This window comes from Excalfactoria chinensis, chromosome 2, assembly GCF_039878825.1.
Source record: "Excalfactoria chinensis isolate bCotChi1 chromosome 2, bCotChi1.hap2, whole genome shotgun sequence".
Lineage (NCBI taxonomy): Eukaryota > Metazoa > Chordata > Aves > Galliformes > Phasianidae > Excalfactoria > Excalfactoria chinensis.
In genome coordinates, this window is record NC_092826.1 from 69,126,869 (window position 1) to 69,146,272 (window position 19,404).

At 34.3% G+C, this 19,404-nt stretch overlaps 1 protein-coding gene across 1 annotated transcript in view; it reads right to left on the minus strand.

Moving 5' to 3' along the window:
- The window catches only part of DNAH5 (dynein axonemal heavy chain 5), a 113,665-nt gene that overhangs the window by 21,913 nt on the left and 72,348 nt on the right, over positions 1-19,404 (minus strand). The window contains exons 54-66 of the mRNA XM_072328870.1: positions 18,310-18,463; positions 17,475-17,742; positions 16,316-16,547; positions 14,713-14,827; positions 14,257-14,433; positions 13,189-13,392; positions 11,596-11,775; positions 10,629-10,766; positions 9,908-10,043; positions 8,736-9,052; positions 7,366-7,521; positions 6,692-6,874; positions 1,349-1,592 (exon numbers count right to left, since the gene is read on the minus strand). Coding sequence (XP_072184971.1) covers positions 1,349-1,592; positions 6,692-6,874; positions 7,366-7,521; positions 8,736-9,052; positions 9,908-10,043; positions 10,629-10,766; positions 11,596-11,775; positions 13,189-13,392; positions 14,257-14,433; positions 14,713-14,827; positions 16,316-16,547; positions 17,475-17,742; positions 18,310-18,463 — 2,504 coding nt within the window. The remainder of the gene's footprint in view (positions 1-1,348; positions 1,593-6,691; positions 6,875-7,365; positions 7,522-8,735; positions 9,053-9,907; positions 10,044-10,628; positions 10,767-11,595; positions 11,776-13,188; positions 13,393-14,256; positions 14,434-14,712; positions 14,828-16,315; positions 16,548-17,474; positions 17,743-18,309; positions 18,464-19,404) is intronic.

Consider the following 19,404-nt stretch of genomic DNA (forward strand, 5'->3'; position numbering starts at 1 on the left):
AGAATTTTATAAGAGTCATAAAAAAGCTAAATGGATTATATCGACTTAACTTACCCAGCACTGATTTAAATTACTTTCAAAAGCCATCCAGTTTTAAATACAAAGATTTTATAAAAACCACAATGATTTCTGCTACATTAACTGTATCATTTTACACGTCCTAAAATCCAAGTAAAACAACATTCCAGAGAGCACCTTGTTTCAGGTTTTCACCTGCCAGTTAAAAGCCAAAAAACTGATGAAATGTGTTGACTATAATTGCTTGAGGGTCCAAGACAGGATATCAACAAAACAGACACAAAGCATTTACTTTTATACTGCTCCCTAAAATAGTGCTGTTTTGAACTCAACCATACAGTTAATCAAATACCATAAAGACTGCTCTCACTGGCAGTCCATAAAAAGTGTTGATATTTTCACAGTTGAGACAGAACAATCAAAACATCCAAGCTTCTTCTGCAGTAGACTAGAAAGAGAGGTACCTTCCTATAACGAGCAGCAGGAAGCCCAGGGAAAGAACAGATAATTCCGTTTTATAAAAATCTGACATGAAGTATAACATTGATTATTTTGTTCACCATTTCCTAAGTACATTTTGCTTACAGGAAAACTCAAACGCTTCCCACCCATTATGGTCATCCTGATTTAATTCTGTCATTTCTCTTGCTATAGGTATTGTTCTTCTAACCATATGCTCCAGTCATTTCTCTTCTATCACTACCTGCATAGAATCATAGAATGACCTGGGTTGAAAAGGACCGCAATGATCATCCATTTTCAACCCTCCTGCCATGGGCAGGGTTGCCAACCACTAGACCAGGCTGCCCAGAGCCACATCCAGCCTGGCCTTGAATGCCTCCAGGGATGGGGCATCCACAACCTCCTTGTGCAACCTGTTCCAGTGCGTCACCACCCTCTGTGTGAAAAACTTCCTCCTAATGTCTAGCATAAACTTCCCTTGTCTCCATTTAAAACCATTCCCCTTTGTCCTATCACTATGAACCCACATAAACAGTTGTTCCCCTCCTGTTTATATGTTCCCTCCAAGTACTGAAAGGTCGCAGTGAGGTCTCCCCAGAGCCTTCTCTCTGCCAAGCTAAACAAGACCAGTTTCCTCAACCTTTCTTCATAGGAGAGGTGCTCCAGCCCTCTGATCATCTTAGTGGCCCTCCTCTGTACCCGTTCCAAGAGCTCCACATTCTTCTTGTGCTGGGGGCCCAGGCCTGAATGCAGTACTCCAGATGGGGCCTCACAAGATCTGAGTAGAGGGGGACAATCACCTCCTACTCCCTGCTGGCCACCCCTCGTTCAATGCAGCTCAGGATATAGTTGGCAACCTTGAACTCACCAGGTCTGTATTCTTCACGAGCTGAATTTATCTGTACCTCTGTTTCAGCAGAATTTTGCAGTTTCTGTGTAACCTCTTCAGCTGTCTTTTTAGTATTACTCAGTACAATTATTAAACTATCATCATCTGCTAGTGATCCCTTAGTGCTTGTAAGTCGGAACAGTAAGTTATCTTCTAGCTCCTTCATCCTCCTCCTGTTTAAAGTCACATCTTCCATAAGATCTGTTCTTTCTTTCTCTAATTCCTGTTGAAATACAAGGCAATAATTGGAAAACAGAAAAGAAATCAAAAGCAAAATACAATAAGGTACTCTGTTTTAAAAGCACTACTCCTATGGAAATAGTCAATGTCTAGAATAACTGCACTAATGTGCAGAAAGAATTCCAGTGGTATTTCTGACAGCAGGTCTATTGCCAGCTTTCCCAGCTTGCTATGTAGGTACGCATTAACAGATCATTCCAACAAATAGAATGGAGAATGCTGATGTCCTAACAGATCTGCAAGTCCAAAAATTACTCACTTTTCTTATTTTTCTATTTTTAATAAAGACAGATGCAAACAGCATTCAAAAACAGCCTTTGAATTCACTCATTCTAATGCTGTCTTCATTTATGCCCTGTTTTTCAATTTCTATATTGTAAATATAGTCTCTTTAACAAGGATCATTCTTATCAACTAATCAAGCATCAAAGCTTTTGAGAACATCTAAAATACATCTCCATCAGAAAGGAATAATGGAATAACATCAGGCTCACAGAATCACACAGAATCACAGAATCACCCGGGTTTCTGTCTCAGTCTCTCAGTAAAATGTTTTACTATTTAAGAAAAGAAAGAATATAGATTTCATATTGGGTTTTGCTACATTTATTTAGCTTTTTACTTTTAGTAATACAAGCACTGTCATGTATGTACTTTGTTTTCCAGTAGTCATACGTAAAAGTTGAATATATGTTGATCAGCAGCCTTACATAAAGGCAAAAAGAACAGCTGCTTAAAACATTCAGAAAAAATGTTGTTTAGAGATGTAATGTCTTCTATATTGTTCTTCTGTCTCAAAATACAATTAAAAAAAAAAAAAAAAAAAAAAACAACAAAAAACTTGTTAAATATAAATTCCTCAAAGAGAAAAATACTCCACTGAAACAATATATATATTTCAATACAACAAGGTAAGAAGGATGAAAAAAGTGAAAGGAAGGGTATGAGACTATCACAGATAAATATGAATCTCTGTCCAGTTATCAATAATTAATGAGACAGATGACAGAGATATTAGCTGTGTCTACAGAATAAATCTCCTGCACTGTTTACAAAGGTCTTGTAGATGTTTTCAAAGTTGACGACCATGTGAACTCCAACATTGCAAAGTCCATCCAAGCACTGCACTTAGGCTGCTACTTTTTCCAAACAGGTACAAAACCAGGATATGGCATGCTACCTTATAAAATGACAGAAACATCATGAGCCTGAGACCTTCGCAAGGCTTACAAACATTTTTTTACTCCATCATTCCAATTGCTTTCATTTAAACAGAATTGCTAAATACTTTTTTTCTGCTTCCTAAATTTATGATCTTCTCACTCCTACGTTCTGCTTAGCGTTCCTAAATATTTGAGGGATTTTGTTCTTTGAAAGAAAATTCTTTAATCTTAAAAAGTAAATTATATATACATATATATATATATACTTTTTTAAATAAAATATTCATCTCATTATCATTCTTTTTCTTGTCACTGTGCAAAAGGTGCAATGAAACATATCACCACCATGTAAAAAGATTTATTGGGATTATTGTCATACAGTAATGTAAATGTCAAACAACGTAGAAGATGTGGTATTAAATTCAAGTGATTCTGACAAGAGCAGATGAAGTAAAATACAAAAAGATAAAAAATAAAAAAATAAAAAATAAAAAAAAAATTTAAAAAAATCCCGATATTAACTCACTTTTAATCATCTGAATGGAACTAAAAAAAAAGGTAGCAATTACAAGCAAGAGAAGAATTATTTAGGCTTCATGAACCAGAAACAATTTTTTAAAGTATAGCATTAAAAGAATGTTAGCATTCAATTAAATAATTATGCTGAAAAACCAAATTAAATTCAGTGTTTTGCTGAGTGCAATTGAAAAGGTTAAATATATTTTAGAGTTCAACATATTTAAAGAAAAGAAAGCTGTTTTCCTTGCAAGAAGAATCCAAGAAATATGTTTGAAACAAAATGATCAAAATAAAGCAAGTGAAGCAATACTGGATTTTAAAGTGAAGATTCATCTATTAAGCTTTTAAAATACTTTGTGCAGACAAGAAAGAGTATACATGTGAAAGTTTTCTGCATATCTTCAAATATTTCTAGTTGTAGTATATGGAATGAAAAAATAAGCCACATTACTGAACAGAAGGAACTTGCACCAAAGAAGCCATTTGAAATGTAGTGTTAAGTGGTTTCAGATGTTGATGTCACTTCATCAAAGAATGCTAGTTCTTACTATTATGTAACAAAAGCTGTCAAACAGCTTTTATGGCTGGCACAGAACTATTCACAAGTGCATGAATTTTCATTAACTATGTGACTTTCCCCACCACAAATCTAGAAATATATTATCATCGTAAAAATTTACAAGGTTTCAAATAGTTCTTGCATACTATAACTCCACTACTAATCTGTCATAACTATTTCTAATATGCTAAATAAGAAATTTCTTTTGCAAGTTACATAACCACCAAAACCAATGTATCAAATAAAACAATCATGTAATTAAAACAGTGTACATTACATATCCTTCAGACATACATCATGTCTCTCAAAGCCAAATGTTCTAAGAAATGAAGATTAACTTTTCACAGATAAACCAGCTACCCATTGACATTCCTATGCTTAGCTCACATCTTACAGGCTGGCTTAACATTCTGGAGGAAAAGAAGAATCAGTATCAGTATTCTTCCTGGTAATCCATATACTTTTAAATGTATGACACACAGATTCTACCAATGGGCATGCCAGACAGCAAACAAATTGAAAATCACAATTTGCAGAATCCTCAAATGATGTGCTGTAAAACCTCTTTTCCTCACGGCACATCTACAGGTCATTTATTCTCAGGGCAGAACAGCACCAGAGACAGGGAAATGGGAAGAAAGAAACAGATCTACATACGCATGTTGAAGAATAGAAACTCTCCTCATTTTGGTCACTGTGCTAAAGCCACGGTGAACAAAACTTCCAATGCTTTCTCCTCTTCCACAGTGTCAGTTTTCTCATTGGAGAATTCACTAGGTCTGGGTTAGGCATAATCTTCTTTCAGTAACTGGTGGCTCCCTTTCTGCTTGCTGTCCCCTCATGTGCTTAGAATAAGCTAGCTTCTAGGGGGATTTTTTTCCATAACTTTCCCAGGTACTGTGAAGTGACACTGACCAGCACGTGGTTATTAGGATATTCCTTGCTTTTCTTGCAGACAGGTTGGAGTCACCAAGAATTGCTACCAACTGTCACAGCCTTTCAAAGATAATAGAGACCATAATCCAACAGCATTAGCCAGATCTTACAGCACCCTAAGAAACTCATCCCACATACTTGTTTATGTCTAGTGAGTTTAAGAGATCCTTAAAGCTATCTTCTACTGTGAATACTGCTTGATTCCTCCAGACTGCTAATAGATTTGGGGACATAAGAGGCCTGCTGGCAAATCTTACTTACAGAAACTGAGGCAAAAAACATACTGAGTTCCTCAGCTTTCTCACATTAGGTTCCCTGCCCCATGGAGAAATGGCACCGAATTTTTAAGTCTTTCTTCTGCTGCCAATGTACTTACAGAGACTTTTCTTGTTTTTCACCTTACTCATTAGTTTAAGGTCCTGCTGAACTTTGGCTTTCCTAACTCCATACCTACATGTACAGGCAATGTCCCTGATTTCACCTTCACAGTAATTGTTTTTTGTGTCTGAGCTCAGTCAAAAGTTCTTATGTTTAACTGTATTGGCCTTCTCATGTGCTTGCTTTAATGTGCTAGAGAAGAACAAGTAGAATATATAATGGAATTATTCAGCATTCAGGCTGTGAAATTAATACAATGAAAATACTGTGGGGAAAACAAAATGCCAGCAACTCAACTGACAGTACAGGCAGTGACTTCTAAACACTCTATAAAAATAAAGATATTTTCATTTCAGAGATCTCAGCTTGCAGAACTGACCACTAGAATGGGCTCACTGATCCATTTTTAGTGATTATTTTTATTGGCAGAAAAAGATGAAAAAACATATGCCTTCTGATGTTCATTTGCCTGAGTGATCAAAAAGAAACTGTGATAACTGAAGGAATTTGCTGATAAAACAACTGTCATTCTGAGGAGTATATTGTGCTGCAGGACTCAGAAGTAAAGTTTGGCCATAAGTCTTTTGTGAACATACACATCATGGGATGTTTCAGACAGTGATAATGCCATTACATAGTGAGCTGACAATCTGTTGCTGGTTGAAGTGAATCTAATAGAGCAATGAAGCTGTCTGATGAAATGCTAGCTTTCACAGAATAAATATTGTTTCTCTTATGAGCTCTATGGTCTAATCAGGGAGGAAATGTAACAGTTCCATATTAACAAGGAAATTCATGCCATTAAGTAGAAAAATCTTATGTCAAATAAAAATAAAAAAAAATAAACAACCATAAGACCTCAATAGCTTCCAAAGTACAGGAAATCATTCCTCTCCAGAGGAAGTAAACTGGAACCATTGCCAAAATTTTAGTAAATACAGTCATAGATTCATATTGTTAGAGATGCATAGTATCTCTTTTGATCTAACACTGGTTAACTTTATAGACTGAGAGATTAAGTGTCCAGTAATTTTTAAGGTACCAACCAGCATCCAAGGCCACTGGTGGTATGGTTATTGGTACTGCCATTCTGAACTTGGACTTCCTTGACTATTATAGCTGCATTTTCAGACTAATTAGCGAGCCCGTTTCTTCTCAAAGTAAGGAAGTAAACTGCATCCTTTGCAACAGTTTATATTTTCATTGAGCTCCACAGTGTTTAGATGGAAGGATGTGAGTTTCTATTCAGGATCATTTTCCTTTTCACAGATCATACTCATCATGTCATATGTCAGTGAGGGAGAAAAATAACATGATTAAGGTACCACTGAAACAAAAAGATAAATAGAAACTTCTGTTATTTTTTTCCAAGCTCACTTTTAAACCATTCTAAGTAGGCTATATTAACATCACAACGGAGACAGACAGAAAGGTACTCTTCATACTGGGAAGAGGATATAATTAAAATGAAAGTGAATAGCAGGTAAAGGCATAAAGTCAGGAGAAAGATGTAATTATTTCTTTTACCTGTTTCTCTATCAGAATTACTCTGCCCAAGAGTTGATTTTCAAGACCTTTCATAGTCACAGTAAAGTCAATGATGGAGGTTCGAGCACTAATTTCAGGAGAGTAACCTGGATTTGGTAGTTTTGTGGTAATGTATAGTCTGAAGCCATTCATCACATCTACTTCTCTGTCACCAACTTTCACCTTAAGAAAAGTATGAAAAAGAAGTCTCGAGACATGAAGGGCCGGTACACATTCTTTCAGGTACCACATGTAGAAACAAATGTATTTTTCTATTCAAAAGAAGAAACATACATCTTAAAATTACAGGTCTAATTCAATGAATTTGTTGAGAATATCCATGAAACACTTTAACTGATAGGTTAACATATTCTGTCTATTCTGATTAACACATCCCAAATTAAGAACACAACAGCAAGCAAATGGAAATCTTGGTACTTTCTTCACTTAAAAGTAACCATAAACAAAGAGCTAAGAAACTGTATATGTTAAATGTTATTATTATGTTAATATGTTAAATTAATTATATGTGAACTTAAGCTCTACTTTGCATTGCTGTTAATCAAGTGTAAATGACTTCTAGCATTTTAGAGGCGTATATTTAACAGGTATTATTTTGTGGAGGACAGAGAAGATGCTGTTATCAGCTGTTTGATCATTTGGTTTGTTTTTACCTTATTGGTGGAACCGGATTTAATGAAATTTCTTTCCAAAATATTATCTAATGCTGGGTCAAGCTCTTCACCAACATCTTCTATCAAGAGAGGTCTTCCGAGAGAAAGGCTGTCTTCTAAGTGATTTCTAAAATACTTGTGATTCAAAGAAGTGATCTAAAAATACAATTATGGAGCTATATGGTAAGTTTCGTCCAGATACCAAACATTTTGCCTGTTTAAAGTTAATGTCATTTTATTCAGATAAATTACTGACAAGAACAGTCCTATAGCTTAATCAAGGCAAAGACTGTTACTACAAGAGATGATTAGTTTCAACGTATTGCATTTTAAGACATCATTGAATGCAAAGTGCTAATTTTCAACTGCAAGAGTAAAACAGCACTCAGTGCATAAAGTTTCAATATTCTACGAGTGCAATGAGACCAGAAATTCACAGAACCATCTATTAGCCACAGCCTTATCTTGGTTAATTTCCTCAAGCCTAACTGCAGCAAAGCCAATTCCAAGATAAGAGCTTTTCCATTGAAAATTAATATTTTATACTGAATAAGCCAATAAGTAGCCTTTCCTTTAAAAAATAATTCTAAGTAAAATTGTGATTAATTTTCAACATGTATACAAAGCACATTCAGATTAGCTTGTTTACAGCTACAAAGTTAGTCTAATCTTGTGTTTTTTTTCTTTTTAACATGACTAGCTAGGCAACCATTTCAAGTTTCATACTGACAGAAGAATCAATAGTAATGACAGAAATATCCTATTACCCTCAGATCCAATTCATTATCATCCATCAAACTCCTCTGTCTTTTTTAGAGATAGCTTTTTATAAAAACTGATTGCAGCAAACAAGGATTTTCTTCCTTGTACTTTTCCATTTGATTTGGTGCATTTTGCCTCAAACTATATGTTGGGGTAACACTGTATTCACAATATTTGCAGAATATTTTGCATGGATTAGACATCCATGCTGAGAGCACAAATTATCAGTAGTTTCTGATTACAAAAAGATAACAATACTATGCTTTGCATTCTCATTTTAAAACATTTATTTGCACTAATTATTTTTTTTTCTCATGTTTATAGTATTCTGAACTGTGCTTGAGCCCTTATCAGACATTATCTATCCAGCTTGTTTTCCAGTAGTTCATAATAAAAATGAATCCATTACACCAATTGAGCAACTTGTATTAATAAGTTTCCACATATATGCTTTCATATTTAGTCAAGTCATTAGTCTACCAAAATATATCCCAAGATGTCCTTTCTCACATAAAAACTGCTTTTAATTATTATTTGAATCTCAGATTTCCCACTTTTTGTCAGCTGAGAGTTTCTAGAAGCTATGAAATCACAAACATTCCTATTACCTGAAGTTCATTTTTGCCTTCCTTGTTCTTAAGCCAAGTTTTACCCTGTGCCTGTGGATCAATCAATAAAGGATAACGAGATGCCTTAGTGACAATGATTCCATTCTGTATGGATAAGTCATCATTTGGTAATCCTTGCAGGCTCCATTCACTAATAGTAGGAGCATCAGTCAACATTTCTATGAGGTTCAGGTTGTTACCAAAGGGAATTTTCCGGGCTTTCATTTCCTTTTGCCAGTCATTTAATAGCAGATTGCGGAACTCTTCATTAAAAGGACCAGAGTAGGATAGAAATGCTGTAGCCAACAGCACATCACCTAAAAAAAAGGAAGTGAAACAAAAAGAAAACGGAAAGAGAAAGGAAAATAAATGAAGAAAAAGAAAAATAAATCTAAATTTTTAAATTCTGTTCATGATGGAGACTCTTCCTTCTCAAGTTTTTAATGTTTTTGCTAGTAAGTGGAAGAATGTACTTTGGCCCATGCAGGTGACAAGTGAGCTTCTTTCCCCAGGATCATTATGTAGTAAAGCAATTATACATTTCACTAGTTAACATATTTACATTACCTTTTCAGTGCAACTCTAGGAATCAAGAGAAGAATATATTAATACAACATATTATATTGGTTTTATATGGCAAGGTAAAACTGGCTCCAAAAGCTCCATTGCCATTGCATTTCCAAGTGTTTATTTATAAAATTAAAAATTACTTCTATGAAATAAAAGTTCCATGAACATTACTAACTGCATTTCAAGTTGCTGACTTCTAACTATAGAATATTATTGTTCATTTCCTCCATGTATATTCTGTTATACAAATTTTACTGGTACTTTCTAACACATCACTCTATGGAGTACTGACTACAAACATCAGTCAAGTTATAATATCGGTGTCATAAGCATGTACTGCATCTTATGCAAGTAACATCTTCTGCACAGCATAAAGAGAGCATCATATTGTAGGGTTTATTTATATATAGACTTCAGCCTGATTGCAGACTTCTCCTAGCTGTGTTTAAACAGGAAAATTAATGATTGCCTCAATTTTAGCAATGAGAAACTTGAACCACAATGGAAACATTCAATTGTTTTCAAATGTTTTTAGTTTCACTACACATTACAATTAAATCAACTAATTTACTTCCAAGATCAAAGCATGGACAAATGCTTACCCACTAGCCTCTTGGTTTGCAAGGCAAATTCTTTACTCTGTTTCGTCCATCTCTCTTTTTCACCTGCTAGACCACTTATTAGACTTGAAGCTGTTTGCATTTTATGCCGGCAACGATCAGCATCTTCAAGCAAAGCCTGTATGAAACCATGAACCAAGAAATACAGTTTACAGCTATGTATCTGATAGGATGGAAAAATCTCTACATCTAATGAAACCAGTACAACAGTGCAAAAATTTATTTTCAATTATATATAGTGTCACTTTACAGATTTGGAGGGAAAGTAAGAGGAAAAAAGATCATCAGAACCTACTACGAACACCTGCCATAAATATGGTTCAACCTTTTAGTATTTCTTCTCATAATTTTCATGTTGGCACATATATTAAATCACAGGTAATTAAGCCTGTTACCTATTAGTTATGGGAAAATCTGCCCAGCAATTCAAATATATTATGCGTTGATATCATATATTAATGAAACTTGATGTTATAGTACTGGACACCAAAATAGCACAAATAAAATACTTTTTGAAGGAGTGGGAAAGAGAAGGAGGAGGAAGAGAGAGAGGGATCCAGAGAGGAAGTATCCAACCACTCTTTTACACTGTCTATCAATGCTTTTTCCAAGGAATAATGAAGAGTTATGAGAGAAAATATTTCTCTCAAAGCAAGGTTGGCAGCCATCTGTAACAGTCTCTTTTCTACAAGGATATGTTCACCTGTTTTTCTCTCATGGCTTTTTCATACTCTGTCTGTACAATATCTAATTCTTCTTGCTTTGCACTCAGTTCTTCTTGAGCATTCTGCAGATCCAACATAGCAGTGGTTAGGCGGTTCTCCTGGATTGCTAAGTTAGCCTGTGAAGCAAATAAATAAAATAAGTACATTCTCACATATAACATCTCAAAGCATTTGCTATAATGTATGTCAAAGAGAGCTTCACTGCACTGTATTTCAAGATAAACAAAGAGTTCATGATTCATTAAAACCTTTTATTTTATTTCATTTCTACAATACTCCTTGCAGGGAGCTGTAGTTAATTAGTTGCTCTCATGTAAATTAGAAAAATCAATAAAATAATTTCAGGACAAACCAGCCCCTTCCCATCTGACACAAAACTTGGTCTGAACTGGCCTTTAGAAAGACCAGCATCACCAAAAGCTTATACTTAGTCTACTGAAAGATACTACTGCTAGCAACAATTCTTCCTCTAGGTCACTCCAATTACAGCTACTACATACCAAAATCATGCCTGACCATGTTCTTCCTGACTTTCATTCTTACCTTCCAATGACTATTCAGGCCTGTTTTTCCCTAACTAACACTGATGAATAAAGTCTCTGTATAGTCTCTTTATGAATTGAAAAGAACTAGATCTTGAGTTTTTTCTTACTTACTTAAAGCAATTGCAACTGTGAATTATACTAGATATCTACTTCAATTCAGAAAGAGCCCAGAGGCATAAAACTGCATAATCTATGTAATGATCTTTACAGCCTACAAAAAGTAGTACATTTGATGCATATTTCACTGTAGAATTAATATTTTCAACATAATAAATTCCTATAGAGGTATCCACGAATTGGAATAAGACAACTGATGTTTCCAGCAGATGAAATCCTCAGTTGCACTCGGGTAGGAAGGAGAAGGAGCAAAAGTGTATATGTCACTCTGATTAACAGTTACCTTTAAGGGTAATACTTCTTTGTTGACGGAAAAAAATACAGCCATAGCTTTGGTCCATGAGCAAAGCCCAGCAATATTCCCACATACTCTCTTAGCTGTCTCAATGTTGTAGTCCACCATTTCAAAATAAGGGCTCAAAAGCTCTACCACTTCTTCATTAATTGTGTCCTTTGGAAATTGCTAAAATAAAAGTATGTAATATACAAGTAATACAAGTAAACTACGCAAATATGTATTTTAGAGCAAACAAAACAATGCTATGCTAATTAAAAACAGCTAATATGAAGTTGTCTGTCTCGTGCATATCTGGATTGCCAAATACATTCTACTCTGTTCTTTTTTTTTTTATAATATTGAAGAAGTTTGCTTTCCTTTCTGATCATCTTTATCTTATCTGTTGACGTTACACAACTAGCAGTCAAGTAAAAAATATCACTGAGATTCTGTTTGAAATTCCATTTCCCTTAATATTGAATAACTAAAAATCTTCTAAAAGAGAGGATTAATGGACACACATTCTATGAGATAGTCCTTTCACAAAGTAGCCAGCTATCGTCCCTGTAAATTACCTTATCTCATTATACGAGATACGAGGTACAATGTGTTTCAATTTAAATTGTTTTGACAGTTTATCTTTTTAAAACAATGCCTTATCTATTTTCATCCCCATAGCTTCCAACTTTGTACTAGAAATTTATTTTGATCACCAAATGTTCAATTCAATTATCTATCTTCAAAGACTTATTTACAAAGTATAATAAAAGTATACCATCAAAAATGGAAAATAGCTGTTCCCTGTGCATAAACAATAAAGCATTGAAGACTTTCAATAAATAAAAATTCTCACATGAGTTGATGCAACATGAACATCATACAAATAGCATCCACAGTACTACGAACCATACTTAGTTGGTCAGGCCATTCATCTGTGATTTCCCATTGGAGCAGAGACAGATTAAGTAAACTCAGTGTGATTATAAATGTAGAAAATTACTACTATCTAGTAGGGATGTTTTAACCAAAATATACACTTTAAGATGATAACATCATTCCTCCAAATGCAGAAATCAGGTTATCATGTTCAGTGGTACAGCATAACATATAAGCAATTCTCAGAGTAGATTAGTACTAATATTAGTAGTTTAAAACATGAACCAGCATAGATTTATTCACCAAAGACTCATTCCATTTCTACAGACGTGATATAAAGCTGAAAATCCCTTCTGATTTTATCCATCCTAATAATCACTGATTTTTTGTATGCCACTAAACAACTTACAATGCTCTAAAGTTAGGGGAAAAAAAAAGATTTTCCAATTAGCTCTAAGCAAACAGGTAAGTAATAATTGTTCAAATGCTGAAAGCTTTGAGCCATTTGTTAATGAAGTTAATTTCATTTCCTTACTTACGAAAAGTGATAACTCACTCATTATTTGAGTTTTATTTCATTATATCATACATTCAAGCCCTCGACATTTCAGATCTCTTGTGTACCTGATTTCCCTTGCACAGTCATTCTCCTAGGAACACAAAAGAAAATACTTCTCCCTATTTTCTTAGGTTAAAATAATACTAAACAGGTTACACAAATACCTGTAGGTTCTGTAAAAAGTTCCCTGCTGTCATCAGTTTCAAAGATTCTTGCCATGATGGGGTGGTACAGCTCTTTTCCTGATCAATTTTTACACTGTTCAGTTTTCGTTGGAAAAGCAGTAACACACAGTCCATGATACGCATAATAAGGTGAGGAGGTCGACCAAGTGTTCGGACCGTGGCAATATCTGCAGGCTTTATTGTCTACAAAATTAAAACAAAAGACAAAGCAAATACTTTTATTATTTATTAAATAAGAAAAAGGTCACCAACAGCATTAATGCACTTCAGAAGAAGAAACTTATTCTTTTTGATTTAAAATAATTTTATCTCTCAGAGGCATGAATCTGTACAGCCCCTTCAACTATAATTTGATTACTACCTCATAGCAACTGCTAAGAAACAGCAGCTCATCCACCTCATAGTAACACCTAAATTCTTAAAATGACTCCATCATAGCAAGACAGCAATATTCTGAATTTTTTTCTTATTTTTCTATTTTAATGTAAACCTACTCACAAGAAACTCAGTCTAGAAAGAAAAATGCATTCTGTTGATAATTGTTAAATGACGATGAAGGAAGGGAACCAGTGAGAAGGCCACATACATATATACCATTGAATCTTCTGCTTAATTATTCTGGACAACTTACTGATGTAGAAGTAAGCCTTTAAGAAAATTAAATAAATCATAATAATGTATGAAACTTGTGTCTTATTTAATATGGCAAAGTCAGTCAAGGGTGCAAATCTAACACCATTACCTGTGCACTCAGTTACTGGCATATTATCAACCAGCAGCACAACATATATCAACCAGAGTTTCAGTTGAAAACTAAAATTGGTCATTTGCTGAACAACTGATTGCCCATTTTGGGTTTGGCATTTGGGTGGGAAAAGACAAACAAAACTAAATCTAAAAAAACACCAAGATAAATATATCTATTTGCATACATCTTCTGCCCATCAAGGAGTTGCACAGAACACCTGAAACCTTAAATGTTTATAAAGAAGCACATCTTCTTAGGTGGAGAAAATGTTATACTCAGTTCAAGGTTTTAGTACCAACCTGTAAGGCTGCTTCTGCCTCTTCCAAAGCAGGTTTAGCAGCTTCTAACTTTTCTTCAGCAATGGCTTTGTCAACTGAGATGCTGTCCACAATAGCTTGGGCTTTGTCTTTCACTTTCTGAACTTCAGCCTTCACCTTCTCAGCAGCCTGTGCTTTTACAGTAACTTCCTTTAATACCTAAAGAGAAAATTCACAAACAACATATTAAGAAAATACTTCACTGGAAGAATCTATATTTTCATTGTGATATTTGATGTGTTTAATTCAATTTGCAGAATCAGAATGTTTAAAAAAAAAGATGGGTTTCGATGTCACTTTTTAAGCTTCTATCGTCACTACTTTTCCACAACCTAACGTCCTTTTACACACACACACACACACACACACACACACACACACACAAATAAATAAATAAATAAATAAATAAGTACAGTATACTTTAATGTCTGTACATACCATGTCAGCTTTTTCATTGGCAATCTGGAGTTCCTTTTCTTTTACCTCCAGCTCTTTGCTTAGAGCAGCCACTGACTCAGAGGCCTCTTTCAACTTTTCCAGCCCAGTATTAACTCTGGAGTTAAAAATAAAAAATAAAAATAGGAAGAGAACATAATTCCTCATGTAATTTACATTCTCCTTTCCAAATCATTTCATTGCTAGAATGAAGCAGATGGATTTAATACCAAAAGATGTCTTACACAAATAAAAAAATAAAAAAATAAATCTTCAGAAACTTCCACACACACTTCTGTTGTTTTCAGAATCAAGAAAGTAAATAAACAGTTCTCTCAAAAAGCCCATATGAAATGTTTCACACTTCTAATTCAAAGTGAATACCTTTATTAACACATTAAAATCCCATGCATGGGTTCCATTTATGTCCTGAAATTTCTCAAATTGCTATTTCTTGTTTGAAGAGGATATTTAAAAGGTTAATGAAATCAAAACTTCAAAATCAAGACCAAGCAAGAGAGATTAGCAAGAAAATAGCACTGGGATAACACTTCTTTCATTAAAATGCCTTCAGTAGTGGGTTTTGGTTTTTTTTCTATCAAAATCTAAGTACTTATATACAGGCTCTTCAAACAATTTTATCTGTAAGCTAGGAAAACAGACATTCGGAACAGAAGAGGTAGAAAGAATTACAAATGTAGCAACTGCAAAGTCTCAACAGGACAGGAACAGGTTAAAAAAATACATAACAGATACAGACTAACATATGCTAGAGCCATTCAGTCTATGCAATTAAGTTGATGTGAAACTAATTGATGAGTATGGAATAATCTGGTACATTTTAACTTCAGAAGGTGTAAGGCTGGGCCAGATGTCTCCCAGTTTTATGAGTCTTCATGATACCATGAAGATTACTAATTCAATTTGACTTCGAAGCCAAAGTGAAACAAGTTACTCTGAGTATTTCTTAAAGATTTTTAGACTTTTGTGCTGGTCTTTCACAATCAAGAAGATAGGTTTTCATAAGGGTGATGCCAACGGATACACTTAGAATTTCACATTCTGTGTGAGTATTTCTCACAGAACATTAAATCTGCAAACAGACTGTAGTTTGATAAAGTGTTTGAAAAGAAGAATTAATTTATCAAAAACACTTAAAAATCCATAAGCAGAGGTTAAACAATCTAAGTTACACTATGTGATGACAAAACCAAAAATTCCAAGGTTCTTTTTACCTGTTCATATCAGAAAAATATAACTGTTCAGCAGGAAAACAGAAATTGTTGTCAGGTAAACTGAATTTTTTCAAGAATTTGTATGATAACATGCAAATGTCTTCCTTTATTCATTGAAAACACATGTTAATGATTTATATTCATCTCCTTCCACCATGTTCTTCAGTGCATCACTAACCTTGAGTCTTCAAGCTATGCGTCAAGAGCATTTCTAATATTTGTTCAAGTAACACCTGTACACTATTTTAGGAAACTCCAAAGAAAACTTTTGCTATGCAACAAGACCAGGCAGGCATTGAAATAAGTACCAGACAACTTATCTATCTGAGGGAGAAAACAACAAAAATAAAGGAATAAACTGAGCAGTATACCTATTCGCAAATATCTGCAGTTCTGCACGTTTTTCTTCATATGTAGTTTTATAACCCTGAATAAAAGACAGATAGGATTTGGGAGTCACATGTGTAGAACGTCTATATCTTTGAAAGTAATCAGAACACTTCTCTGCCACTCCATCCTGGAATGAGCCCATGCACTGCACAATTTCTCTCTTTGTCTCAGCAGTACAGTCCATATCATATGAGGACAGGAAATGTTCAGATACTTAGAAAAAGAAGAAAAGCATAAATGTAAGTAAATGTTCAGGAAGTACTTTTAGTCTATAAACAAGGCAATCAATATACACATTACATATCATGACAAGCAGAAGTGTTTCACCGAACTTAAATCTTCATTTGCTAAATTAATCTGTCCACCATTTATGTATATTTAACTCAATATGTGCCTAAACTTTAAACAGCACTACACTTTTAACACCTTTCCATCCAATATTTTTCCATTTAAACAATAGTACTGATTACACCGCGTAATAACTCCAGAGAATTCCTCTGGAAGTAAAGTCTTTATGCTGAAGTTATTGGAAATCTGAGATTCATCTTATCGCTGTCCTCTATAAATTTAATTTTGAACATAAAGAAGAATTACCAATTTACTGACAGCTGCGACATGGGAAATGCTTTTATGTTGCATCAGTAAGATACAATGTCAAGCTCAAATAGCTTCTGAAACCCTGGTCTTCCTCAATCTGTACCCGCAGATTCTTAAATTATTACATACATCTCTGTAAAAAACATATAGCCAAGGATATGGTACCCCATATGGTCTCCCAAATGTGCATCTACTTCTTCTCTATGAACCTGTCCAACTGCCTAGCTACCACAAATTGGGTAACCACAGTCTCCCTCTGTATGTCTCATTACAGGCATAGTCATCAATTTTCTTTGATGGTATTTTGCTTTCTTTAGTAATGCTTTAAGTCATTTTTAAGGAGAATTTTTCTTCTTCATAGCCTTTCTTCTGTCAAAAACATGTCAGCTCTTAAATACAGCAAGAAGAAAGCATTTATATTTAATTTTTGAACTAAGTAAATTTTTCTGGTAAAACAAGACTTGTTTGCATTCAAAGCATTTAAAAGAACTTCATGATCCTGAATCTCAGGATTAAATCTGCAAAGAAAAATCCTACACCTACCAGCCACTAGGGCATCCTTTGGCCACCGGCTGAACCAATCTATAGTACATCCAGAAATGAGAGCAGGGAACTTTAAGGCCCTGTTTCGGAACTTTTCACCCACTGGTGAAAAGCAAAGAACCACGTGAAGGTTCTGACGAACTCGAGTCATGAAGTAGTCATATAGAATCTCAGTGGTTGGAGGTCTACGTGGATGTTCCTTCTTGAAGGTAGGTGTGAGGTCACTAAGGATTTCATCTATTTCATCACGAGCAAATAAGTTTGACACCTTTGAGAAAAGAGAAGGTTTTTTCATATTGTAGGAGATGACCCAAAAGAGAATATATGATTGATTTAATACACAGCCTTTCAGGAACACTCATTTCAGATACAGAAGTTCTTAGGACCCAGCCCACTTTTTAAAATGAGAACCTTTTTTCTGAAGTGACTCCATTAAACACACTGAAATCTAACTTGTTGTAAAACTAAAATCTGTTCTTCCATGTGAAAAATAAAACAAAAATAAAAATAAAATAAAAATGCAAACAAAAAAAGCCATCCTACCCATTCTGAACACAAATTTACCATATAAAAACTAACATCAAATTAATGAGAATTTTAATCTTATATAGTTTTATTAAGCATCAGTGATGTTCCCTAAGTTGTAATTTATTTATTTATTTATTTTTCATTGTTATTATGTCCTGGACAGTTTATCAGCATTTAGGAGGGTTTGATTTAGACAATTTCTCTGAATGGTATGATGATGCACATTCATTAAAATAGATTCAGTTATTTTGCTTCAGAATTATAAAATTGAAAAGGCAATTTTAAAGATCGTGAGAATGTATCCTACCTCTCCTGATGATAGAACATTATTCAAGTATTCCAAGAAGGACTCATCTTTGACCTCATTGTCTGTAAACAGAAAACATATGCCCTTTCCCTGCAATCCTGAAGTTCTGTACAGAAGCTTCAGATCTTCCATCAAGTTTGAAGTGTTGTATGATCTACAGAAGAAGAATCGGATTAATGTTCACTCCCTTTAAAAAAGACTTCTGGGTAAAGAAAAAATAACTAGAAAACTTAAAGAAGAAATAATTTCTTGGAACACTGTAGATAGATACCACCTACAAATACATACAGTACAGTGCAGGGTACTGTATAAAGACACGATGTGATGATAACTTTACACTGTCAATATTACTCAATCAGTGAAACATATGAAAAAATTTACTGCTCCAAAGAAGATAAAAGCTTAGACTCATCATTGAAAATCAATCAAATTTAACCAGTCTGAAAGACTGTCACAACTTTACACTTCAGGCCAGGCACATCTAGCCCGCAGCCCATGGGCCACATGCAGCCCAGATCAATTCACAATGTGGTTCTCACCTCCCAGACGCAGGACATGGGGAAGGCACAGTGCAGTGCTGACAAATAATATGGCACTGTGCTTAATTTGCAATGAAATCATGTCAGTTTTCAAAGATTACAATTTTAGAGGACATTATATGCAGAAATATTTTGCCAAATCTGATGCATATCAAGGAACACTTCATAAAGACAAAATAGCAGAGCTGCTAAAACTGTGTCATTTCAACAAAATAATTTAAAAACAAAAACAAAAACAAAAAAAAAAAAAAAAAAAAACAGATTTTTCTACAATCTGCCTCACCAGACTGCAGCTAGGTAAACTGTATAAGTCAGAAAAAATATCAAAAAACAAAACAAAACAAAACAAAATCAAAAGATTAAAGCTGCTATTTTCAAACTCAATGCTTTGGAAATAGATTAAAGTACTGATGTTACAGATACAGCTCAACTTGCCATTTTCATTAGATACATTGATAACAAATGCAATGACACTGAAGAAATGGCTTCTTTGTTGCCACTGAAAGACATAACTAAATCTGTTTTGTATGAAGCAGTAAAAAAAAAAAAAAAAAAA